The sequence below is a fragment of the Protomyctophum bolini genome (assembly GCF_963924005.1).
Source record: "Protomyctophum bolini genome assembly, chromosome: 17".
Lineage (NCBI taxonomy): Eukaryota > Metazoa > Chordata > Actinopteri > Myctophiformes > Myctophidae > Protomyctophum > Protomyctophum bolini.
In genome coordinates this window covers 15,421,706-15,449,280 of record NC_137878.1, presented here as the reverse complement: position 1 = coordinate 15,449,280, position 27,575 = coordinate 15,421,706, and the positions used below count along the sequence as shown (strand labels likewise).

At 42.9% G+C, this 27,575-nt stretch overlaps 1 protein-coding gene across 1 annotated transcript in view; it reads right to left on the bottom strand.

Moving 5' to 3' along the window:
- enpp2l (ectonucleotide pyrophosphatase/phosphodiesterase 2-like) overlaps positions 1–27,116 on the bottom strand; it is a 31,852-nt gene extending 4,736 nt beyond the window's left edge. Inside the window, exons 1-24 of the mRNA XM_080788273.1 lie at positions 26,966–27,116; positions 24,298–24,403; positions 23,160–23,306; positions 22,234–22,359; positions 20,657–20,717; positions 19,779–19,876; positions 18,403–18,482; positions 17,012–17,131; positions 16,392–16,447; positions 15,281–15,346; positions 14,603–14,675; positions 14,383–14,491; positions 13,017–13,142; positions 12,570–12,601; positions 11,967–12,094; positions 10,119–10,197; positions 9,682–9,769; positions 9,134–9,300; positions 8,476–8,536; positions 8,185–8,324; positions 6,803–6,944; positions 6,122–6,199; positions 4,201–4,333; positions 2,528–2,681 (exon numbers count right to left, since the gene is read on the bottom strand). Of these exons, the coding sequence (XP_080644399.1) occupies positions 2,528–2,681; positions 4,201–4,333; positions 6,122–6,199; positions 6,803–6,944; positions 8,185–8,324; positions 8,476–8,536; positions 9,134–9,300; positions 9,682–9,769; positions 10,119–10,197; positions 11,967–12,094; positions 12,570–12,601; positions 13,017–13,142; positions 14,383–14,491; positions 14,603–14,675; positions 15,281–15,346; positions 16,392–16,447; positions 17,012–17,131; positions 18,403–18,482; positions 19,779–19,876; positions 20,657–20,717; positions 22,234–22,359; positions 23,160–23,306; positions 24,298–24,403; positions 26,966–26,983 (2,388 nt within the window). The 5' untranslated portion in view covers positions 26,984–27,116. The remainder of the gene's footprint in view (positions 1–2,527; positions 2,682–4,200; positions 4,334–6,121; positions 6,200–6,802; positions 6,945–8,184; positions 8,325–8,475; positions 8,537–9,133; positions 9,301–9,681; positions 9,770–10,118; positions 10,198–11,966; positions 12,095–12,569; positions 12,602–13,016; positions 13,143–14,382; positions 14,492–14,602; positions 14,676–15,280; positions 15,347–16,391; positions 16,448–17,011; positions 17,132–18,402; positions 18,483–19,778; positions 19,877–20,656; positions 20,718–22,233; positions 22,360–23,159; positions 23,307–24,297; positions 24,404–26,965) is intronic.
- Positions 27,117–27,575: the final 459 nt, after the last annotated feature.

Sequence of the window (27,575 nt, the reverse complement as noted above, 5' to 3'; positions counted from 1 at the left end):
GAAATACTAGAAGTAGAGTCTGCTCAAGTAGTACAAAACCACCATTAGATGAAAGTATAATAATTGGGCCAATTATGCCCATTATTCAGTCACTCAGTCCTCACTAGAAACACAAAGTTATGTAAGAACTCATAGAATGTTCGTGACATATTTTTCCATAGAATGCTACAGCAACAATGTGGAACTGCATGTACTGGGTTGACATTTAACGACACTCTGGCTGGTGTCTTTGCCTTTTGACACATTGATTGTGAAACCTATAAAAAGGCACTGTGCAATGTTCTCCCCGTGTCCCCTAGGGTAGGTACCCTCACAAAAAACATGCAGTAATCCTGGTCACTAAACTGCCTCCCCCTGGCCAGCCGGGACGCCTGATGGAGGGGAAAGGAACTGGTTGGAATAACTTGTTCCTTCCACGCGCTACGTCCAACCAGGGAAACTCCCCCCTGTCAGGTGTAAAGGAGCAACTTGGACACTCAGGCATGAAGGAAGCATGAGTTCAAGTCCGTTGCTCTCCCCATGTCTCTCATATATGGGGACTAGGTTGGCGGAGGGTGTGTAGAGCCCAGGATAACATTAGATAATAAAAAAAATTAAAGGCACTGTGTGAAACGAAAATAGCTCTGTTGTGACCCCGGTCAAGTATATAGGCCAGTTGTCTCCCTTGTGGAGGGTGGCAAAACATTTAATTTTTTTACTTTGCACGGCAACAGCGTCTGCTGTGACCACTAAAATATAATATCCAGTTTTCCATTTACCATGTGCCTACTACAGTACAGTATATCAAGTGAATGCAGAATTTAGTGTTTAACCAGGCTGAGTCAAATAAACAGACACAACAAGCAGTAGGGAGGCAGTAGATAAGGTCTAGGACAAAGGCCGAGTCATAGTCTTGAGACAGACCTCTGCCCAGCAATGATATATGTTTATCCTTACTGGTCTCATGAGTCTGTTTCTCGTGTCTCGCCACGGCTGGTTCCTTTTTTTTTAAGATGTTTTGGTTTGCATTTTTGTGGTACGCTGCTTTTCATTGCTGTGACAGGACATTGTGGTTGAGAGGCATGACGACCGCATGACGACCTCATGTGATAGATGAAGCATTGCATTAGTTCATGCAGGACATGGGAGTCATATTTTCATTAGCTGGCAGCCTGCTGACAGATGAGTTTCCATGCCCCAGTTGTCTAAATATCAAATGATCATGCCCCTATATAGCACCGATGGGTGTGAACAAGGTGTGGTCTGGCACAGTGGAATGCTATCTTATTAAATAATAAATGGTGCCAGCCACTATACTACAAACTCTGCCATCTTAAAACATAAAATATGTACACATACGCACACATTTGGCATTGAGGTACCATGACCTTGAGTTTGACCTTTCAAAATCACACAAGGCCAGATGAAAGACCATCTGTGACTTCGAATTTGTCTGTTTTAGAGGAATAGAGATGTACTGCAATTTTGTCCAATGACCTTGAACCCAATACATTGAAGCTCAATGATCTTCTGTGAATGTGATTATTTCAAAACAGAAAGACAATTATTCTCAGTTTGAAGTAAATTGGAGATAAAGAAAAAGAGGTTTTGACATTTTTCCGTGAGCTTGACTCAATTACCCCAAATCCTGATCTAGTAAATTGGAGATAAAAAATTAAATAAAAAAGCTTTTTACTTTTGCCGTTCCTGAACATTTAATGAGATTCCATGGAGGTGCATTCCTATTAGGTAAGGTTGCAGACAGACTAATAGGCACATTAGGCAGACACACTGAAGGAGATAATAATACTCTTTCAGTTTGTTTCCTGGAAGGAATAGAGCACAATGTAGAAACCACTGCCTTTGAGGACGACACATCATAAGTATGTAGGTCTTGACTCACACCGAGCTCTCATCCATAACATTTATCTGATTCGCTTTGTCATTGATTCACAAGCTGATTCATTCACTCAAAGTCAGTGACTGACCATGGCTGGTCAAAAATGTTCAAATGACTCACTCACAAGACCTTCAACTGCTGAATCATCACCATCTCCCTTTCATAATATGCATACTTCCTCTCCTAAGTCTATTTCACTTTTATATGGCTCCGGTAGGCCGGACGGCTGAAAGCCGGATACTATGTTTTCACTCCTGTCCGTCTGTCTGTCCGTCCGTGTGGATCTTTTCTCTTGCAGTTGGACTGATCAGCATGAAATGTTGCACTTTATTTACTAGTTACCATTCTGCAAGCTCACAATGTGTTGCGACATGTTGTGAGCTTGTACATCTGCTAAAGATCTTTTATACATTTTAGACATACAACTTGTTAAACAGGACATTAATTATGCATAATGAGTACTTCACTTTTGGTACTGTAAGTATATTTTGGTGCCATTACCTTTGTACTTTTACTCAAGTCAATGTACCAGACTTTTACCTGTAAAAGAGAGTTTCTACAGAGTCCTATTTTTCCACCACTGCTATTACAAGCACAGCCACTCAACACTTATAGCCGTATACTGCCACCCGGTGGCCGAGCACTCACATTGCAGCTCTCGTGGTTGGTCTCTCGATGGGGGATGAGGAAGGAGAAGACGTTGAGGGGGCCGTCACACTCGTCCACTGTCTGGTTCAGCTCCTGGCAGCTGCTCACCACCGTGTAGTAGTGGGTGGGGGCAGGAGGCGAGTCTCCTGAGACACTACAGAGGACACAAGGAGACATGTAGTAGTGGGTGGGGACGGGAGGCGAGTCTCCTGAGACACTACAGAGGACACAAGGAGACATGTAGTAGTGGGTGGGGACGGGAGGCGAGTCTCCTGAGACACTACAGAGGACACAAGGAGACATGTAGTAGTGGGTGGGGACGGGAGGCGAGTCTCCTGAGACACTACAGAGGACACAAGGAGACATGTAGTAGTGGGGGGGGGGGGCGAGTCTCCTGAGACACTACAGAGGACACAAGGAGACATGTAGTATAGTGGGTGGGGACGGAAGGCGATTTCTTGTTTTTATAGAAGTGCATATTTGTATGTCGCTAAATGTTGTAATGAATTGAAAATGGTGGTCCCTGTCCTTTTCAACCTATCCTCATATAATTGGTCCTCACTAATGATCATGATAAAATAGCACAATTTTTCTCTACTCAGTCTGTGTCTCATAGTCATAGGAGGGCTGTGGGCAGTTCAGAGACCTGTCCACCAGTGACATCATCAATGGGGAATCCAAGCGAATAGAAACGGCAGGCTTTCTATTCCTGAAAAGTTTCAATGTGAAAATGGAAGCCACCGTCCTTACGATAATAAAAATCTAAACATATAAAAAATGTCTAACGATGATGTCACCGGTGGTTGGGTTTCCGAACTGCCCATGGCACTCCTATGAGACACAGACCAAGTATGGAATAAAAGTACTATTTTATCATGAACATTAGTGAGGACCAATTATATGAATGTTGAAAAGTGGTGAAGTGGTTCTTTAATCATGGTGTGTCATATTTTCAATGTTGGCTATTCAAAAATAGCACATGCTGCTCTACGCAGTAAGTGTGGCCCCCTTATCTTACAATTTAGGCATTTAGCAGACGCTCTTAATACAGAGCAAGAACAACAACACAAGCTAATACATCAAATACATAAAATATAGTCATGAAGAATCATCAGTAAGTTAAGAACCTAACATCCGTCTAACAGTAGAATATCTGTACAATTAAACTATGAGTATACACTAGACTCGAGTGCTATGTCTACATAAAATGCAATCTACAGTAAATTACATACATTTAGCCATTGCATAGGTCGTCGAGCCTAGGGCAGGTGCTACGGCAAGTGCTACAGGCTAAGATGTATCCTGAAGAGGTGGGTTTTCAGACTATGAGTATGAAGTTCTGATTGCAATGACAAGTTCATTCCATAGTTTTGGAGCCAGAATGGAGAAGAGTCTGGGACATGTGGAGCGTCATCCCGGCTGTTTTTGTGAATATTCTGCCAGCATCCCTGACTGTGTTGAGCCCAACACACACCGGGTGCGCAGCGACGCGTCACAGGTGTTGATCATTAAAGTGGCGTATCGGAGCGGCAGGCGAGGTGTGAACGCGCGTCGGACAGAGCCGGTGTGGGATAGGTTCATTGAAAATAACGGAGGCGGTTGTTTTGACGCGCGGCGTTCGCAGACAGTGTGTGGGACCCTTTGGCTGATCTGAGCGAGTGGGGGAGTTGTACCTTTGTATCTGCTCTGTAGTGTCTCTGAGGCCGTCATAGTTGTTATCAAACACGGGTCCAACCAGTACGTTGACACCGTTATTCTCCTCAGCGTAACGTCTCAAAAGCGTCGACTGGAGGTAGGCCCAAATTCCTGCACAGAAATTGAGGCAAGATATAGTTAAATATACCTAATGTATTGTCAGAGAAAAACACAGAAACCAGCCAGGTGGTCAGTAGAGATTAAACGTTAAGAACTTAGACTGAAGGACCAACGGGAACCGTGACTGAAAAAGGAGAAAAGAGCCGAGCACTTCAAAAAGGTCTGGGGGAGAGGACGTCAGCTCAGATAAGAGAGAGAGAGAGAGATAGGGGGAAGGAAGAGAGAGGGAGGGAGGGAGGGGGAGAGAGGGATGAAACATAATCAACACGCAGCTTGTCAGTAGAATAACCCCAATGCTTATGTGGCGTGTGCACATACACACACACACACACACACACACACACACACACACACACACACACACACACACACACACACACACACATTTTTACATTGTTTTCCACATCCATAAATAAAGAACAAATCCTCTTTGTGCACGTGATCATGTGTGTTTAGAGAGCAGAAAGAGAGAGATTGTCTGTGTGTGTGTGTGTGTGTTTGAGAGAGAGAGAGATACAGAGAGAAAGAGAGAGAGAGAGAGAGAGCAGATAAGTTGCTTCTCTCTCCAGAGACAATGGGTGTCAGGCTGTCCTTTCTCTTAGACCTGACCTCATCAGACTGCCTTCCTCTTCTCTCCCTTTCTCTCTTCCGGACAACTACGTCTATCTAGGTTCTCACTTTGTAGTACCACTTTCGTCCCAGAAACTTTGGTTTACTGTACAGTTCATCGTCATCATCCTTTATTTTGTCCAAGCAAGTTAGTTTAGAACAAAATCATGAGGAAAAAGAAAGAAAGAAATGCCAGCACATATAAACGATTCAAAATCGATTTACAATGTCAAGCTCCCTTGAATGAGCACCTTGAATGCGGAAGAAATTTCAAAATAATGGCACTATAGTGCCAAGCAGATTGGGCAGATTTTACTCTGAAAAGCCCCGCCTTCCATTACCCCCCAAAACCGGGAGGCATAATCTTCCGTTACTACCTTGCGCTGTCACATCTAAAGTCTTTTTAGAAGCGTTTATATTCCAAACGAGATGCTAGGTTAAGTCAGAAATGAAGACAGAACATTGCCGTTTTGATCAAAAACCATGGAGAGCGCTGTAGATTTAGAGTTATGAGCCACTTTAGTCGGGCCGTAAACAAGGAAGTGAACAGCAGTGCACATGCGCAAAACATTTCTAGGATCACTGAAGGCATGGCAAAAAAGAATACACACCATAGGCCCCCGCGGTTTTATTAGAAAAGACGTGCATACACGTCCTTAGCACAGAAGGTGTTAAACATTGTTTGTCCTGGGGCCGTCTTCCAGGGACACCTCTGCTGACGGGAAGGACAGATTAAAAAGTTGGGAGAGGGAATGAGCAATGAATGGGTTTTGCTCCTTTGTAAAAAATAATAACCGACTGGTTAATTGGGATCAACATTAATAACCCCCCCAAAATCCTGTCCTCACTAACTGGGGCTGGACTAGGAGGGCTGGAGGGCAAGGAGATTTTGTGAATGTGTTCTTGTCCCTTGCAAACCTTCATTAGTAATGCCTTTACTTATAGCTCTACCACTTACAATAACAAATATCACACCCCTGTTGAGTGAGGGGCGCTCTTATCATCGTACATCATCATGACGTAACATGTCGTTTTGCTCAGACACATATGACGTAAATTCTCCATTCATTGTCAATGGGAATTAAATTTCCGTCCTACATTTAATGTGTAGGTCGGAAATAGCACTATCCTTCACTGCAAAGAAGACAAGCAAGGAAGAGTGCCACTTACTTTTGAAGGCAGGATACATGGGGACGGTGTTGGTGATGAGGGACGCATCATATTTGGACTCGGGTGAGGTGGCCAGCTCTGTTCATGGAAAGAGTCACACATTTTCACATAGAAAAAAGAAAAGAAGAAAATCATAGTAGTCAGTGCAACAATTCAATTTTATTTTATAATGTTTTTAGTTTTATGTGTAGACATATGCGTACAGTATGTAGAGACCTATGATTAGGCTTAGAATTGTGTAGGCATTTAGGTGAAACCATGAGCACCGAAGTCTGACGTCAATATTGGTAGAGTACTTTTTATTTGCATTGTAATCCCCATAGGGGGATTTTAGATTGCCTCATAAGAACTGTGTGAACTGTGTGAAGAATCAACTGACTGAGAGAAAACACTATTGTTACTGCTGCTGAGAAAAAACACGATTGCTGCTGAATTAGTTACATTTTCACTAGAAACAGACTACATGAAATATGACAGAATGTCGTAAACGATACAGAGCCACCTCTACGACAATTTCGCCGAGACAGTTCGTTTATTTTTGGAACACAATTCTTATATGAGACGATTTTAAGATTGTTATTCTCCATACACTTCCATGAACCAGGGAATGAGCGAGTGACGCCAGGACTTCGGCGCTCTATAGCCCAAACTTCACAGATGTGAACAACAACAGCAACCCACCTGGTGGATATAAGAAGCCATGCGTCAGTGTGTGGTGCAGGCTGTATGCTGTACATGTCTGGCTGTGCTCTGGAGACACTCGGGGGTCCGCTCTGATGCACTCACTGCTCACTGACACCTCCGGCAGAGGACTCAAATCCACCTGAGGCAAGGACAGAGAGACCAGTGAAGTGTAAGAGTGTGTGTGTGTGTGTGTGTGTGTGTGTGTGTGTGTGTGTGTGTGTGTGTGTGTGTGTGTGTGTGTGTGTACGTGCGTGTGTGTACGCGCGTGTGTGCGACGCGTGCATGCTGACTGTCTTTCTTTTCAAGGACGCCCCAATCACAGCATATAAAACACTAGCCCTGGCGCAACTGCAGCCTGTTTTACGCAATCGCTACATTTACAGTCCAAACGTGTATATAAACATTCCGATTTCAAATATAAAGTCATCGCCACATGTGCCACGGGTGTTAGAATTGCTGCATCCCGCGTTGTTTAATAAAAAGCATTTCTATCCGAGTGCCCCGGCTACTTTTCTCAAACGGGGTTCGTTTGGGAATGCAAATAAATATAGGGTTACATGAAACAGGTGCAGTCACTATGTGTAGTGTTAGTATGTCCTCAAGAAGCACCAAGATGTCTCTATCGAGACCAATCAAACCAGTTTCAGAGAGTCCTGATTGAAGTTTGTCCATTTGTGTGGAACATATTAAAAGATAGCAGTCTTTCCCTATTCATACGTGAACTGGTATATCTAATGTGTACAACTAAAAGTAAAGTATGCACAGTATGGGTGTGTGAACAAAAGTGAGTATTTGTGTGCATGCCGTCACCCATATGTGTGTACCAATACACTACAGGATGCATATTGTGTACAGTATAGGGTGGTATATATGTATGTGTGTGGGTTAGAGGCTGTACGTACCACACGTACACATGACCAATGTCCACAATGGCCTGCCTAAAATGTACAAGAAAATGCATATGCATTTGTGATGTGTGTGCATGTATATGTGTGTGTGTCCTGTCCTCTGTGCACAATTATATGTGCAGCTGTGCCTTATAAAACTGGAAAGTGTTACGCAATCTGTTTATGTTAGCGTCTGATAAACAGCCTGCAGGGCGAGGTAAGTACATTTATTGGTGTTACTGACCCTGTGTTGTTTGTGTTTGGATGTTTGTGAGCATGTTCCTGCACGCACAACCATCTGGTAAAGCTGTGTAAAGCATGGCCTGGCCTGCTGCAAAACACATGCTCACGCGCCTCACCATCTAGGCCACATTTCTGTACGAAATTGTCCCTAGATGTGGACCTAATGGCCTATGTCAGGAGATGTCAAATTAGACACAGATTATTGTGCACATGAGTTTTTTTTCCTGAACAGCGCGTGCGTGTATTTACCTGTTTAGATAGTGTGAATGCTGTCCAGAGAGGCATGGCCAGTTCTTTGCTATATCCACTAATAAAGTCCACATGGTGTAGCAGGCTGTACTGGGTCTCATACAGCACTGCTGGTCGACCAAACGGCAGGTGGGTGGTGTCTGGGAGAGAAAACAGGTCATTAAGACTGAAACTGTCATTAGCTGATGTTTTATCTTAATGGCAGGACTGGAAAGACACATTCCTTGACCATACAGTGTGCCTATATGTTTTTATTGTGCATAATATTATCCATGAAAGCTCCAAACCTACTGAAAGCATAGACTCCATCTGGGGCAGGGCTGAACACTTCAATGATCCCCTCCACCTTATTCTACAACAATGAAACACACATTGTTGCCAGTTAGATTGCAGGTAATATCAGACATCGCATGTTGTGATTCACCTTCCAAAGACACATTCAAACTGAAGATTATCTTGGGAGACAAAATATGCAGAATGAATCTGACTAAATTGTGTTTTGTGAACTCTGTAATGTAACGCACCTAAAGCCGCAATCTGTTTTGACCAATTTGTGTGGTTGAGTATGTTATTACAATACAACTAGACACATCTGCAGTAGTGTGAGTCGGTACCCCTGCTTTACTCCACACAATCGAGAAATGTAGACCCTGGTGTCGGGTAGGACACCTACTGTACTGCTTGACTAGTAGCATTGCCTGAAGCTCAAAGTGCAATATCTCCCCAGTCAAAGCGGGCGTCTTAGCAAAACGCAGACACAGGAATACCTGCGTTCAAATCCCGGAAAGACATAATCTTACAGACCACAGCTTTAACTGATAAAAATACACATAACGTTAACTATGAACACTTTGGTACAAACACTACTAACGCATACGTATGTGTGCATGTGTGCGTGGCGTGCATTGCATCATTGCATGTCTTTTTCAACATCCTCCACTCCACTGACTTCATCGTCACAGCTACAGCCCAGGTCAAAGCTGGCCTCGGCACCAGACGCAGGTGACGGCGCCGTGACCTCCTCCGGCATGGTGGGCTGGTGCGGTGGCTCCTTCAGCATGTCGTTGAGACTGCCATACGTCCCGTTGTTAGGGGCTGGTTTTAGGCCTAACAAATCTGACAGACAGTAATAAAGAAATAAAGAAATAGCCAGCACTCCTTCTGGTACTTTTAATTCATCATGCAGCACCGGCAATCAGACAAACCAACACGGACGCGTTTCGGCGGCCGGCAAGCCTTCATCAGTGTGTATGATGCACGCTGATGAAGGTTTGACGCCGAAACGCATCCGTGTGCTGGCTATTTCTTTATTGCTCATGAGCCGAGCACCCGGTAAACTGCATATTCAGACTCTGACAGACAGATTCTATTAATTTACACAGGAGAAACACAGGAGGTGTAGCTTCTGAGGGGGTGGTGACCAGAGTCAGGGACCTGAGTGGGTGACTCGAGCATTAGAGGAAAAGACAGCAGCTCAGTCATTTTGAACATACTCACCACACATGACGTTGTATAATTCTATGTTTTCAAAGGCTGGCACTTGATTCTGGAACTTGAAGGATGGCCCATGGCCCATGAAGATTGTCTGCGAGAGGGAAAGGTAAAGACACGTCATGAATAACTAATTAAGATTATACACAGTATATACTGTCCGCCTAACCGCCTAACCACCTAACCTAATATTGAAACAATGAAAAGTAGCGCTTCTGGCAAAACCTCTTAACTCCATTGGACCGTCAAACTGTCAGCTAAATTAAAACAGCTAACTCCACCACCTCTCCCCCTCTCATGCAAGTAAATGGCAAAATATAAAGTCACAACACCAAATTTGATGAGGCTGTATTGCTTTGTTTTCAAACTATACGGTTTTATTTTTCATTTTCTGAAAAATGAACATTTAGAGAACAGATAGAGAACAGAAAATAATAGAATACCTTCATGCTGTTGATCTTGTTATCAAACCCGTGGTCACCAGAGAAACCACACCCTGTTCTCCTCTTCTCTGGCAGTATTCTAAAACAGATCAAATACATTACTTAATTCTTACATGGTATGGGCTTATATTATACAAAACAAACACTTCTATGAACCACTTAACTGGTGTTGAGGTACACATGAGCAAGGCAGATTGGTATCAGTGTGAAACAGGGCACTGCTCAAAAGGATGTGAACCCTCAAATGACCAAATGCTCCTTGTCGTTGCTGCCGGGCATAACACTCTTATCGCCACATTCTAACTTTGTGTTTTTTCGTAAATTAATGACCTACTTGTTGTAGTGCAGGGGCCAACACTGATATTTTCACAAATTGGTACCACTTTTTACCAGCTGCTATGCAATAGCAAGCTGAGTCTATCATCGATGTCCAGTCCACTAGTCCACTAGTAGTCTAGTCCAGCTGGTTTTCTCATTGGCTGACGTAGCTGTGCTAATCCAGTTGGCTTTCTCATTGGCTAAACCGCAATGCTCTGTTTCTGCGTGTGTAAACTACTGCGCTGAAACTGACAGAGGCAGTTATAGCGGACCCCCGCAGATAATAATAATGCAGCTGGTAATTAATTGATTTAATCAATTCTTGTTTATTTTATTTTATTCCTACATGTCTAGTTTATATTTTGGTATGATACATCTTCCAATTCAGTAGCTTAATATTTCATTATGCTTTAAGTAGCATGTGACTAGTAGGAATCTGAATCCATTTCAAGCATTAGTTTTGCATGAAAAACAGTCCTTGGCCTAAATTCGACCATAGCCACTTGCCCAAATGGGAATCCAAAAATACTATTATTTTTACGGTCACTTTAGGTGGTACCAAAATCTGGCTCGGCCCCTGGACTATTGATCATACAACAGCGTCACACAAAAGTATCAAAATCCCGGGTAGAACATGAAACTCACACTGTGTACACACTGGCTGCTACAAAGCTACAGACTACCATTCAATTGAAGCTAGACAGTGACATGAAGATACAAAGTGAGGCCCGATGTTTGCAGCTGCTACAAAATCTCTGATGCTCCAATCCAAGTTGAGCTGGCTTCAACAAAGCTACAAAACGACCAAGTGTTGTTTAACCAACTCCACTCACCATCTCTCTTCACACAATTCCTGCTTGTAATGGGTGAAAGGTTTTCATGTTCTTTTTTTAACCCTAGGCTTTATTTTCCTTTAATATTTTTCTCACTCGTCCTGACGGACGCTTGATGATGTCAACGAGTGTAAACATTAACCCTATCCACACTTTTCCTGGGCTGTGTGTGCTCCAGTTCCTGTCGATTTGATCCAATGAAAGCCAATTAAACTGGTCAGATGACCAATGATATCCAATGAAATCAACAGGAACTGGAGCACACACAGCCCAGGAAAAGTGTGGATATGGTTGACCGGAGTCCTGTAGGACTCTATGCTAGTGTGTTTTCGCCCGGGCCGGCCTAGCGGTCCAGGCACCTAGGCTGGTGATCCAGCCTGACACTGTCGCGGGTTCGATTCCCGATCCTGGCGACTTTGCTGCGTGCCTTCCCCCTCATCTTTCTCCCTGTTTCCTGTTAACCTACTGTACATCTATCAATAAAGGCAAAAAGCCCAAATAAATATCTTTAAAAATATATAATTAATAATAATAATACTCGTGTCTTTTCTGGTTTTCTGTTATTGTGGGGATTGGGAAAGCTTCTGGTGAATAATGGGGTTTAAGTGGTTAAATAGAGGGCTGCTTGGTAATTCATAATTCATGTACCGGTACTGTATGTAAGGGAATGAAAATGTATGTAAATAGCACAAATTACTTGGCAATGTGCCACTTCCTGTCCATGAGCAGGTGCACATCCTCTATCCTGCGGTTGTTGGCGTAGTGGAGCCTCTTGGGCAGGTGCTGTTTCAGATACGGCTTGAAGTGCTGCGTCGGCAACTTACACTGAAGCGACAGCAGCAGACAGTAGGGGGTAAATGAGCTGGCCACGCAGTCACACGCGCACACACACACACACACACACACACACACACACACACACACACACACACACACACACACACACACACACACACACACACACAGCTCTGACCAAAGAAAACTGTATAACATTGTGTGCATGTAATGTAAGTAGTAAGTACAGTATGGGTGTGTCTATGTTTGCCTGTAGGGCCTAGTAATCTATGTCATACTATAGCATTGCTTGCCAAAAATAGCAGATTTTCTGCATCACTGCTATTCACAATGCGGCTTCTAGTTATCATTTCTCAAACTATCTGTCCCCATTACTACGGGTAAACACTGTGTGTGTGTGTGTGTGTGTGTGTGTGTGTGTGTGTGTGTGTGTGTGTGTGTGTGTGTGTGTGTGTGTGTGTGTGTACAGTCTGCACACGCATTCATGTTTATCTTGCGAACTTACAGTAAGGTTGGCAACCACTATTTTTGGGTCATCTGGAAAAGGGAAACATAGTATTATGTTAATATTATTGTGAGATCCTGTTTCTTAAAAATGCTGATAGCTGATAGAACATAGTCAGCATTTAAAATTACTGCAGTCAGCAAAAATAGCACCAAGGCCTGCTCTCTGGCAGATTGGAAATGATACCCATAAGCACTACTTATTCAAGAGGAAGGATGTTCAAGAGACGCTGCTACATTGTTTTGTTTTACACATTTTGAGCCGACAATCTGCCTACTGCACAGTGTGAAACCCTGTCACACTTAGCTCTTAAAGCATATAAAGAATATAAACACTGAGGATTTTTACCGTGTTCATAATCAACATATATAGTTCAAATCAAAGTGTCAGCAGAGCATCAGATGCTGACTGTGCGTCCACAAACAGATGCCACCGCAGCAGGCTTACATGTGGTTGAGCTGGGGTCCTGTGGTCGTATCCGGCCCAGGGACCCAGGGAACAGCCTGATCTCGTCCAGGTTGAGCGGATAGCTGCTGAGGAACTGAGTCATGTCGCAGCCTGCCTCCTCCATGCCTGGGAGACACAACAAGGCACAAGCCATGAAATCCACCACACTTGGTGTGCCCCAATTTTGGGCATGGGCAGAAAATAAATACATATATTTGGAGAATGTTGAAACATATAGTCGTAGGCGTTTTGTGGCTAGGTTGCAAACAACTAGCAAAATGTTGAAAATAAATATTTAGGCAAGGCAATCTTTGTGCATAGGAACTTCTTTTTAACACAAACACTGCCACCTGGTGGACGCAAGAGCCGACGCTTGTCGCACCACTCAGTTCACACGGGTGTGATTTGTTTCTTTCCCTGGAAATAAAAACGTCTGGGTGAGGCAAATTTTAGATGCTAAATATTAGCGTCAATGCTAGCGAGCTAAAATGAAGCCCCATCCTTGCTCTAGAAAACACCAATGTTCCAATCGAGATCACCGGGTAATCAGAAAAGACCTCCGAACATTGCACGTTTTGTCAAAACCATGGAGAGCTCATTCGGCTTTTTACTCAGCCTGTATACAAGAAGTGAACGGCAGTGCATATGTGCAAAACCGGTAAAGGATCGCTGAAGGAGGAAAGGCCAAGCAATAAAATAAAATAAAACAAAATCAGCAAAAATAATCCACCAGAAGCAGTTGCCGGTTGGATTCTAATTGGCGGAACATTCTGTCATGAGCAGTTAATTTGTTAACCACGGTCACTCACAAAGGTCAAGTTCACAAAGTTCACACATTAACATGAATCCAACATATTAATAGAAAAGATTCAAAGATCATGTGTTAACAAACAGAAATACAAATTAGTTTACACACTGACGATAGTGCTGTCAAACTCAAACAAGTCTATGAAAAGGCTGTATCTGCAACACAATTTTATAACAATAATGTAGTGGGCGTCCAGAGCATGTGTCTGAGCAGGACAAATTTTAACATAGCGGGGAGCGGTTTATAAAAAGGTAGGAGCGGAACTTGGAGCAAGGACACTCGCAAAATACTTTGTTTTGCTGCTGAGCGACCGGTTCTGAGCGGAGTGTGGAGCGACCGGTGCGCAAATCAAGGTGAGCGGGGGATTGCTGGGGAGCAGGAGGGTGGGGGGGTTGTTCAACATGAGTGGATAGCGAGCGTGACAACATCCCCTGGAGCGAGGAGCGGCATTTCCCCCCGCTCCGCTCACATGGTCTGTGGCCGTCCCTGTTTCATCTCTCTCTCAGGGGTCCTGAAACACGTTGAAGAACTGCTTTAACAGCTGTGTAGGAACCCCACCGTGGTCTCCAACGACGATGACGTTTACACAGCGATGGAGGTTCAGCTGCTTCAGGCCGTTCATCAGCTGTCCAATGACGTTGTCTATCTCCCTCAGTGGGTTATCCAGCTAGGACAAGGAAAGCAACATACACATACGTACACGTGAGCCAACTGCTGCTGACCAACTCTCTTGAAGTCTATGGCATATGCACACACGCACCCACAAACACAAACCTACCTCATTGCTGAATGGTCCCAGTCGATGTCCAAACGTATCAGGCTGTTCTGAGTGGACAGCATAAACGTAAGGCCTGGAGAGGGAAACGTGAAAGAAAGAAATAAGTACTGCTCATAGGGGAATAAAGTGAAGTCAAGTCAGTGCTTCCTACCCACCTGGCCACTTAACCCAGCATCCGAAATGGTCAGATGGGTCCGATTTCCCTGTGCACAATTTTGCTGACCATAAGATTGTAGTCGGGTTGGTTTTAAGCAGACCAAGGTTCAAATCTGTTTTGCAGAAATCAGTTTTCCATGTGGGTTTTTACTGTTTAGACTTGATTAAACCAATCAGACTGAATTCTGGATACTAAACTCTACAAACTTTAAAATGTTATCAGTATTGAGTCTGACTGACACTTTTCTACACAACAAGTCAGATACCATCACTTACATCAGCCTATTGAACAAAACAAAACCTTCAGCCTGCATAAAGACAAGACCGTTTTTTCCCTCAGAACAGATCCAGCCTCAATCAGCCGGTTCCCTCAAGATTGAGCAGTGTCATACTCTAGTCTACAGTACCATTCAATGCACAAATAGTGTTTTGAGCTTGACTTGAACAAGACTCAGTGGAAGAACTTTATAATTTGTCCGAAATGACCGTCCTTGACTGTTGAACAAAACCCTGGGGTCGTACCTCTCGTCGTCAGGAAGATGGAGCCAGTGGAGGATGGTCAAAATCCTCCTCTCCAAGGGAATCACCCTAGCAACAGAAAGAGAGTTAACAGCCTGGATAGCACCTTCTTCTTTATTGTAGTTCGGACATCGTTGCATTTATTAAATGAATATAGTCATCTTTGCTGTATTAAATTAAACCTGTATAGTATATCCATTATCCAACCAACAGCTGAGATCCAGAGACATCTTTAGAGATCCAGGGATTTTATTTATATATTGTTTATTACAACAAGATGACAGCTGTGGTTGACACGAGGTTATGCAAATCACCACAGCTCACTAAACAAACAACATGGCGCTTCGGCTGCTATGCTTTGAGCCCTCAATAGCCACTGTTGTTTAATTGTGTGTGTGTGTGTGTGTGTGTGTGTGTGTGTGTGTGTGTGTGTGCGCTCGCGCGCGTATGTGTTTGGCCGCCCCTGTCGCCCTCGTGCTTGTTAGGTCATACTTTATGATGTACTAGAAACACAAATCACCAAGGAATGACTTTCTAAGACTTAACATTATAATGGCCCTATTCCTGTGCAATATTCTTTTCCAGTTCATCTCTACTGTGTTTGTATTTTTATCCCTGTACTGTACTACGGTATGCTGTTGTGTTCACACTGGGACAGAATTATTTCCCATAATTGTTGGGAATTGTTCTATGTTAAAATCCAGTACAATTATTCAGGTTTGGAACTAAGCATGTATACAATTAGGAGTACAGGCTTTAGTTTAGACATACTATTGGTCCGACTATCATTAGACCGACAACCTACCTCAAACCCTAACCTAAACCTAACCGCAAGCACGGGAGCAGCGCATGTTCGACCGCATGCCAACCGTTGTTTCCGCATGTGTGTCTAATCTGCATGTGCATCCCTACAATTAGGACTTTTGAAGTGTGTTAGAACTGCAGTAGTCTCTCTCTTTGTAGCATGTGGAAAAGGTATGTATACTGTCTACGGCCATTCAGGACATTGAGCCACATATTACATATTACAATATTCACAATCACAGATTAAATATAGTATTTTAAAACACACACACACACACATAGAAGGGGAACTATTCCGTTTCTGACTTACATAGGCCAGAAGAAAGTGCCTGCTTTCACTCCTTGTTTCTCTGCTGTGATCCAGATCTAAAGCAAATAGAAATGGACAAGATTTAAATACAAAATATAATACATTTGTGTTTTTAACGACAAATATTCTGCCACTATAGGCATTCCTGTGTTATGCTTTGGGGTGTACTACTTCGGCTGTAGTAATTGAGGGAGGGGGGTTAGAGCCTAGGGCTTGCTTGCTAGGTTTACTCATTCAGTTCATGGACCCCACATTTGCTAACTGGGGATCCTTGCCTTGCCCAAGGAACCATCAACCATCAACCTCTCCCACTTACTGTGCAGTTTGCCAGCCAATTATGGGCTTCAAACCAGCGATTGATTATTAAGTCACACACCAGTGCATTACATGGAAATTAGGGCTGCAACGTTCAATTATTTTTTCAGATAGTATTCTATGTATCACTTTTTCGATTCATCTAATAATCAAGAGACATTTTCTTATTGTAATAGTTCAATTCATCACATCATGATTCAGTTCATCTGTCATGATTCAGTTCACCCATTTCCTATATTATCATAATCACGATATATAATATGATGTGATTAGTTTACGGTTACACACTTAATGGAAATACTCACAGGCTGTCCGTACCACCAGCGGTGCTTCAGTTTCTCTCTGCTTCTCAGGGTGAATGTGGCATCAAACACTGGGTCGTACATGGTGTTTCCCACGATACCGTGAGACTCTGGGTAAAGACCCTACACAAACAGTACAGCAAACAGAGAGGTTACTGGTTCTTGTAGTTGAATGTACTGTATGTATTTGTAGTAAAGCTTGTCAACATCATCATCATTTTTCAACCGCAGTCGAGATCATGGATTCCACAATGCTACGCCAGACTTCTCGGTCCTTCATTGCCACCCCCAGTTCCTGCCTATTGAAGCATGTGTCCCTAGCGATAACATCAGGGAACGACAGCTTTCTACCTCTGGTCCGCCCTGAGGCAGGACTCTAGAGAAGAAGGGAAGATATAACCTCATTGTCAGCTGTGTAGCAGTGACCGGCAAACTGTGCTCTTCTGGATCGGACCAGTGAAGAAACATGGAGAAGGTTGCCATATATTAGATTAGTCAATGGGTGGCTCTTCCAAGACAGATTCTCCATGGTTTTGACAAAACGTGCGATGTTCAGAGGTCGTTTCTGATTATCCGGTGATCCCGATTGGAACATTGGTGCTTTCTAGAGCAAGGATGGCCTCATTTTAGCTCGCTAGCATTTAAGCATCTAAGATGTCCGGCCCAAACCGGACATCCAGTGTGCATCACACTAAAACGAAGTAGATCCGGGTCGGCAGTCAATCGTCGTCCATCAGGTGGCAGTGAATCGGTTAAATGATTGGATTGGATTTCAAAAACAACTTAAGAAATGTGGTTCAAAACCAGTTAGCAAATCAGTTTCCAATTTCGATTTATGACATTCAGAGTAAATAATAAAATCAGGTTATGCCAAAACTCTGATTTGGACTGCTAGTCTGAACATATTACATACCAGTAAGGTGCCCTGAGGGGCAAGAAGCGACCACATGCACGCATCTGCCTGGGTGACGGCAGACTGCTGTGCGAGCACTGGCGCTTTGGCATGGGGGCCCAAACCACACCAAAGGGTTGGGTCGGGACTCGGGACAAAACGTTTTTTAAAGTAAACCGCAACCAATGCAATTTATTGAGTTGCAAGGAGTTGCATTGGTGTGGTTGACCTTAAAGTCTTCTCCATGTATGGCTCCATGTATGGCTTTGATGAGGTCGGTGTTGTGATCTTCATATATGGAGACGGCCATATATATGGAGTGTCGACCATATATGGTGTGTGAGGTGCCGCGAGGCGAAACGGACTGATGGCCATATATGGTGGCGTGACGGGCGGAACAACGACAGGTTTTCCAAGTAATCTGGGACCTACCGTCGCTATTACAACAAATTACAATTTATGTACCGGTAATTTAATTTTAAATAACAATTTCAAGACTTACTGTGGCTAGTGTGTACAGGTTGGGGAAGGTCTTGGTAGGATAGACCGGCCGCATGTATGGTGCCGATGTGCCACATGATCCTACACGTAGAGAAAGTATGTTATTCTCAGGCACAATGTTTATGTTAATTTAACTGAAAGCAGTTCACCACCACTCCTGAATGAACTGTCTGGTGCTGGGACTCTGGTGCAACGCACAGGTCCTCGCTCTACTCCTGGTGAAAGCAGGAGTGGACCTGGTGAGACGTAGGAGGGACCCGGACAGGAGACAACCCACAGAGCCTAGTCCCTCCATGTGCCAGAAGTGTACCTCCCAGCCCTGGCAGAGTAGTTCTGGAGTAGTTCCAACGGATTGTGTGCCCCTGGTTTTTCCCTAGTAGGACTGATTGAGGGTAGTTACTGGGACGTAAGTTGGGACTTGATCACTTCCGGCTGGGTCGCCTGAGTGAGGGGTATGATGTTGAGAGACCCGAAACCCTGTTGACCTCAGGATACATCACTGAGGATACGTCTCAGGTGCATCCATGCGATGTTTTTTTGTTATATGATACACATTTATTTTGATTTGATTTATTGAATACTAAGTATTGACAATTCGGTATGAGTGGCATAGATAGATAATTGCCTTTCGATGTTTCTTGGCTAATATGCCTTAACCAATGTTGGGCGGGAACCCCTTTTGGTGTTAGCATTATGATTTGCTTTAGCTATTGAAAAATAGCAGATCTACAAGCTCATAGCGCACCACTCGCTATGCTACAACGTCACGTTGACTTAATGAGTCATGCTACAACGTCACGTTGACTTAATGAGTCATGCTACAACGTCACGTTGACTTAATGAGTCATGCTACAACGTCACGTTGACTTAATGAGTCATGCTACAACGTCACGTTGACTTAATGAGTCATGCTACAACGTCACGTTGACTTAATGAGTCATGCTACAACGTCACGTTGACTTAATGAGTCATGCTACAACGTCACGTTGACTTAATGAGTCATGCTACAACGTCACGTTGACTTAATGAGTCATGCTACGTCACGTTGACTTAATGAGTCATGCTACGTCACGTTGACTTAATGAGTCATGCTACAACGTCACGTTGACTTAATGAGTCATGCTACAACGTCACGTTGACTTAATGCAGGATTGAGGTGATTCCATGTCAGATATGTCATATTTTCTGTGACAGAATTAATAATTTGTACCACTCAATGTAGGTGATGCTTGAAATATTTCTGTTATTTTCACAACTATTTTCTGCATTTAGTTGCATGCTTGTGTCCTACTGGACATGCGACAATTACAATGTCTATACTTGTAATACTATATATACATTAATAACAGTGAATTAGGATGTAATAGGAGGACTCACTGAGTTTCATTATGTTAGGAATGACAGATTTGCCTTTCTTCAGGTAGCCGTTTCTGAACCCATCCACTGACAGCATGATGAGGGGAGGGCGGATAAATCTGGTAAAATGACAATAAGAACAAATTCACAAATACACCCGCTTGCATTCCTGTGAAAACATGTTAAAGAATACACTAGAATGCCAGATATGCTTTCACAAGTTATTCTTCACCAGTGGACCAAATTTCAACAGGGTAAAAATGACACAGTATAGCCACTTTATCATATATAAATGCCTGGAAAATGTCCAGGGAATCAGGTCAGGACACTATCCGGTGTTGGCCGTTCACACATGTAGCATGCAACAGGAGAATGTCAGTTTCTGATGATTAATATTATTTATTAATATTCAAATGTATTACTATAGTATCTCTGATAAACCACCTGACTCCAAAATGTTTTTCCAGGAAATGAAGAAAACGTATATTTTTAAAACAGTGCTTTAATACTTTTCATTGATCCAGAATGTTGCGCTCATACATACAGCCCCTCAGTTTGAACTCTGGAAAACTTTCATAATACAGTGCACGTCTGAAAGCAGCTCATGTTTTGACTTTTAATGTACCCAGGGAAAGTTGACCGAGCACACACACTCAACTCTACACATGGCCTTGCATCATCACACTCATATGTTCACACATGGGAGCTGCCACACGTACAGCTCAACCACAGTCGTCTACTTGTTGCCCTCTGAGCAGCTCCCTTGGTGGTGTGTGTACACAAAGGTTCGAGGTCGGCAGAAAGGTCACGCTAAATGCACGGTATTGGTCCAACCGTCCAACATGTACTCATAAAGTGTGTGACGTAAATGTAGTTGAAGGGCGTGCATTTAAACTCACCCTGCAGGGCATTCAGCACTCTTGATCTCCTCACAGTCTCCCTGCAACCATGAACTGTCACCTGACGAGCCGAATAGAGATGGTAGAGAAAACACTGTAGAAAGTTAAAACAACACCTAGCTGCACCCCATTGACAGTACAGCAATTGAGAATGTGTCTTCCGAGCACATAGTCTCAATCTTGCCTCATTTTAATTTTTCCCTTTCTCCTAGCTGGGACTAAAGTCTATATACTGGGGGCGCCGATGGCCGAGTGGTTAAGGTGCTCACCACATAGACTTTGATGTCATACAGTGTCCCGTGACTGGGCATACCTTTCTATCTATCTATCCATCTATCTATCTATCCATCTGATCCCATTGTAGTGTGCTTTGTTATGCTTTTTACCCCTATAGTGATTTTCTTTTTTCCTTTAACCACATGAACCCTATAGTGTCCTAGACTCATGAGAGGGCCAAGTATAGACCCCTGGGGGACCTCAGTCACAGGGTTTAAGAGTTCACTTTACTTTACTTTAAGAGTTCACTTTACTTACTATATTGGTACATAATTATATTAGCCTTATTGCAATGCGACGCAGTCATATATATTCAGCTTTATCTAGACTATGGCCCTCATTTATCAACGCGACGTACGCCCAAATATGGGTGTACACCGGAATCACCGCAATCGGCATTTATTATTTCCGCAAAACCTTGAACTTGAACGTGCGCCAGGACAAAAATCACGTCAGGTCGGGAGCTGTCGTAGGCTTTGTAAAAAGTAAGTAGCCTTGCCGAGCCATGAGGCCCATAGGGCAGGAGCCTATCTCCTGTTTCTGTAGTGTGCAACAATTAAAAACAATGTTGCAAGTTAGATGCTTAAGCCATTTAAACAGTGTTTTGCATGAGCACAAGGATTTGTGTTGCTTGTACTGGAATCACGACGGGACGTTAGAGAGTAGTGCAGAGTGAACTGCTGGCTGCAGCTGCGGAGAGTCAAGTGACAGTCTCCCAACATGGGTAGACTACTGTAGCCTAATCTACAGCAGGCCCATGTCTTTCTGGAGTTACGGTATGTGCAATCTCCTCCTCGTTTAAGGATAAACCTGACGCGTGACTCGAATGCCAAATGTGCCGTGCAAGTGGGGACCGCATAGGCTAAACCAGCCAGCCCACCACCACCAGTGCCAGTGCCAGATGAGGCTATGCTAAGGTTTAGGCTGCACATTCATATAATTGACAGTTGACAGCCCAGGCACTGCAGCGACTAGGCAATCTAAATAGTCATAAACGTGCATGGTCACGTTGTCACGGACGGAGCAAGGCTGCCGAAACTTTTTTATTGGCTTTTTCCATCATGTAACTATTGTTTCCATACGTTGTTTGGTCGTATTGCAGTTGTTAATGTTGCAAAAACGAGGGCGAGGCTTGATTTTATAGGGCGTGCCAAATTTATTTCAGCCGTCACATTTATCACTGCTAGGAATGAAATTAAGGATGGATCAGCTGTTTGCGATTACTTCATAAATGTCATGCCGACGTGAGTGTACTCGAATTTGAGGCAGATGTTACACTCAATTGATAAATGAGGGCCTACCTTTGCACAGTGACTTGTAGTTGGTGCAGCAGTCGCCTCTTTCCAGGCAGTCTTCTGAGCAGTGACAGGCATGGTTGTCGTTCCGCTCCTCCCCGCAGCGGGCCTCACTGCACTCAAACCCCCCCGCTGACACAGCGGAAGAGGACCACAGGTTATCAGTCAACACACTGGGCCAAATAAAGCGGGTGTAACAGAATAACAGGAGGCCACAGTCAGTAACTATATCATCGCTGTGAGGTGGAAATAAATAAACTGTTACTCTTCAGAAAACGGGAAACAGAAACCTGTGTTTCAATGTAGTTATCATTTAGTCTCAAGCCCTTGTTACTACTTTTCATCGGCTCAATATTTATAAAAAGTGACACATCACTTTCACATTCAAGTGTTTTCAAAAATGGAGAAAAAAGTTGAAATATGGAGATGGAGAAGGTTTCTACCAGACTGCAACGATACGTAGAATGGCATGCACTTCTACAGATCTAATATTATTGTTAATAATGTATTATTTAGCAGTAATTATATCATTATGGTGGTGGTGTTGTTGTAGTAGTAGTAGCAGTGGTAATATCAGTAGTAGTAAGAATAGCAGTGGTAGTTTAAATACTAGTATAGCAGTAGTCGTTGTAGTAGTATTAGTAATAGCAGTTGTCGTTCTAGTAGTAAGGCCAGGAATGGCACATTTACTTTATACAGAACATCAAGCAAAGAAAACACAATTATACAATGACATTAGGATGCATACAACAGAAGTAGTAACAAAAAAAAACCCAGGTACAATTACAGTGCAGAAATTGCCAGAAAATAAAATAAATCAGAAAATGGCAAATAGAAAGGTATTTAGTTAATGTTTTAAAATAAATCAGAGTGTAGTAGTATAGTAGTAGTAATAGCAGGTAGAAAAGAAACAGAAGCAGACATAAACTGACCTGTTTTGAGGCAGAGCTCGTCAAAGTCAGCACAGCAGCTGTAGTAGGTCTTACACAGGTTGTCACATCTGCACGAAATGGAAGAGTCAGCCTCCTCCAGTTCAAAACACCTCCCCGTACAGGTGCCTACTGGACTCAAGTTGATAGCTGGTGGGGTGGAGAGGAAATTAACTATGGCTTTGTTCAGACCGCAGGCAAGTCAAATACGATCTTTTGGAACGACTGTCCATTCTGTGATTTGCAAGCAATCAGAACTGGTTTGTGTATTCAGACACCGTCAAGATATATGGGTCAGTATATACGGTATTGGTTGATCAGTGCTGTGATGCTTGGCTTGTCGCTGAACATGTCACATGTTGTCAAGTACGCTGTCAGGATCATCATCTTTATTGTCCCCTCACACAGGTTTACAGGTGTAAGGAAGTGGGTGAAATTACTATTATAATTTTTATACTGGTTTTGAGTTTGAATTTGTGTCTATAGTAGACCGAAACACAAGACAAGTCAGATTTGAGTCGAATTTCAAGCCACGTGGTTTAAATCTGACAATTGTGTTTCCATGTGCTTTTTGGCTTTTCAGACTTGATCAAAAGTTCAAAACCAATCTGATTCCAATGTGGACAGGCCAATTTGATTTGGGCTGACAGTCTGAACATAGCCTGGCCAATTTGATTTGGGCTGACAGTCTGAACATAGCCATTTTAATAATAATGAATGACTTCGAATTCATGTAGATTTTTTTGTTTTTGTCGCATGCCTTAGGAAATTATTTGATGATCGGTGGCAATTGACCTGCATTTGAGTCTCCTACTGGAGACTGCATGAATGCATCAGATTATTGGCTTAGGAATGCGAAAAACAAAAAACAACGGGGGTTAACTACTCCGTGGATAAAGGTCAGATGATAGATCATAATGCTACAATCTTTCGTTCATGATCTTTTTTTGTACTGGTACTTTGCTATGGTTTAATAAAGAAAATCAGGTGTGAAAAGCAAGGCAAGGGCTTTACACTATAAATTACAGTAAAAGTAAAGATAACATATTCACCAATATTTGAAAACAACCAGATCAATAAAATTCAGTTAAATGAAACCATTGATTCATAAAGCAGTAATCCACATCAATGGCTGTCTTACTCTTGGGTTGTGTTGGTTGGTTATCTCCTTCTCCAGGTCGGCTGGCTTGGAAGACATATGCTCTGCTGAAGTCACTACCTAACAGGCAGGACAACACCACCACTACCTGAGGACAACACAGTATTAATGGCCATTTTAATTAGCCTGCTGCTCTGTTCTGTGGTGCAGAATACTCCAGATAGAGATGGGAAGAGTTGTGCCATCCAACATCAATTTCAATCATTTTACAAACAAAGAATATTCATATCCATCCACTTTATTTATAGAGAAACAACAGCGTTGAACCAAATGGTTTACACTCAGTAACAAATAAAAAATACTAAAAGTAAAACAACAGACAAAAACACATAGAGGGTACAACATAGACAGTAGACATGTTGTCAAACGGAAACAGCAACTCTCAAGTCTGAATCATCAAAAACTATGGAGTACTGCATTCCTATAAAATCCATATACTTTGTTGGATCCTGGCTTGACCCCTTCATTTCTTTACACCAAATCTTTTAGCTGAAAATAGTTGATCTACAAGTTATTTTTTCTGAATATTCGCCAAAATATGTCCAACATGTCCAGCATAAGGTTCAAGTGGTAACCTCCTGATAGTGAAAGTGCTGAGTGAGCTCTAAGTTCAAACAACTTTGGTCTGGTTGGGTACTTGGGTTTAGGGAGCAGCACACAGCCTAGGGGTGACTGGCAGGGCTTTTAAGACTCTCCATACTCTGCAAAGAGCACAAAACCCAAGCCAACCTGACCCCACAAACATGCAACGAGCAAAAACCGAAAATGTGGTTACCATACATATTATACATACAGTATTCAATATACGTGCCAGTATTGTTTTTCTCGCCCTTTCTTAAGGATGATATAACTGTGAATCTAGCAGTCTTCCATTAGGAAGATACAGCTAAATGTTGGTGTTGAATGAGAATAATTGAGTCAGACTAATCTGACCAGCAAATACGATGGCTAGACACAAATATTTATTTTTTGTCATTTAATATGTGTTTCTCAAGAGTCAGTGACTGTTTCACTAAAATATCATCCTCCCCGCCCGGCTTAGCTCCCCAAACACAGGGCAATTGTGTTCGCAGAGAGACCCACGACAAAGACGGATGCACCACAGTGCACTTAAGTTGAACCCAGAAAGTTTACGTTGCTACACTGTAGCAACTGAAACTTTCTGGGTTCAAGATGCTGTAGCAGCTACAGCATCAATAGGATTTGATTGTACTAAGTAGACACACAAAGCATAGACCTTGATAACACCAAAGACAGTCACTCAAGGTTAACAGGCTGGCAAACAATTAGCTATTACATGGTTACTGCAAGAAGAGATTTAGATCATTCCACATGCATTCCGTCCAAGTGTCCTTGAGAAAAACCCTGCTGCGACTCACAGATTGTTGCACTGAATCACTGCGTATGGTAAATAACCCACCAAAATGTGAATAGTAAGCTTGTTTTTATCACCCTGACTCAGCTCAGGCCAGGGTCATTTGGATTCTGGGGAAGAAAGACTTGACAACAAACTGCTCACATGCTGGGGATATCCGTAGGTGACAAGGATTAAAGGTATCACAAGGCAAGGGAAATGTATTTGTATACCACATTTCAAACATAAAAAGGCAATTCAAAGTGCTTTACATACAAGGCAAGGCATAATTAAAGGCATGTGTAAAGAAGTAAACATGATGGGGCAAAACCCATGAAGCTGGTTGTACAACAAACCCATATAGTTATTGGACCTGGAGTTCTGGACTCAGGGACACACCAGGGACATTTTATCTACTCTAATCTAAACTATTAATACAACAAATTGGACTATAATCCAATAAGTACAGTACAGAATAATGAGATCAATCAATGAGACACATTTTTGCTATGACATAATTATGGGTAAAGACAGCATGTAGGCCTACTGTGAGCCTAATGTGTTACATGATATATGTTACACTATTTGTATCTCCATTCTCTCTGATAATTATCATAATTAATAATCATGCAAAGCAGTACACTACAGTCTAGAAATAATTAGAGACTAACCATTAACTGTAGAGCTTTGTTTATCTACACCCTTTCATGTAAACAATCTGTCAATATTGACAGAAGTGGCAATTCATCATCACCATACAGTAATTTAGTGCCAAAAATAATTAGAGGCATATGGCTGTCAATGGCAGAGAGGGAGCAGTTTGTAGGCCTAAAGGGGACAGGGGCTAACCATTAACTGTAAAGCTTTGTTTACCTACACCCCTTCATGTAAACATGCTGTCACTGTTGACACAAGTGGCAATTCATCATCATCATCAATAGCCTACAGTAGGCCATCTATAGTAGGCTATCTATCTACCGGCTGGCTGACGTTGTCAACAGAAGCACAGAGCCTAGAAACAACACCAGAGCAATTAGACGCCTTTACATGATAAAAAAAATAACTTGTGAAATGTCAAAACGAAAAAGTCTTCTAAAGTTCTCATAAGAGACTAAAGTGCAGCTCCCTCGCTTCGTAGGTCGATATGGCCGCATCAATTCTGCAAGAGTGCAATATTTTTGACGAGGAGCAACTATAGTCATTGTTGCCGAAAACATAATCAAATGCATGAAAAAAAACAAATATCCCAAATAAAATAAACAACACATCCGCGATATAGTCTTACTCTTACCGTACCAAAAATCCCAGAAGCATGATGTTCCAAATTATGCAGTATCCGCCTTTTGCATTCCCACTCAGTAATAAATCTGCTGAGCCGAGCCGCTGCCTGTCTGTCCGAATCAATGGCAAGGACGCAGAGGGGGTCAACACACTCTCCCTCTCCCTCTCTCTCTACGCAGGGGGTGGGGGGTTCAACTCGCTCTCTCTGTTGCTCAATCTGCCTGTCACCGTTGGCTCCTCTCTCTGACTCTCTCTCTCTCTCTCTCTCTCTCTGCGCTTGTTTGCCTTGTGCCGCTGGCTGGAGCGGGGATGGACTAATGGTGACAGGCTGACAGCTGTGCTCTCTCTCTGGTACAATGCTTGGGGTCGGGGTGACGCTACAACACTCACTAGTGTCAGCGTTTCACTATGTGAAGGTCGGTCCAACCATTCACTTAATAGTCTTATATTATAGGCCTACACAAGAGAGGTAGACTAGATCAGTGGTTCCCAAACCTTTTCATGCAAGGACCCCCAAATTGACACTAATTAGCCCGCGGACCTCCGTTACCGCAGTGATTTAGCCGGCTCTTGAAATTGAGTAGAGTGTATAGTGCGGTCTACAAAATACAAATAAACATTCTCT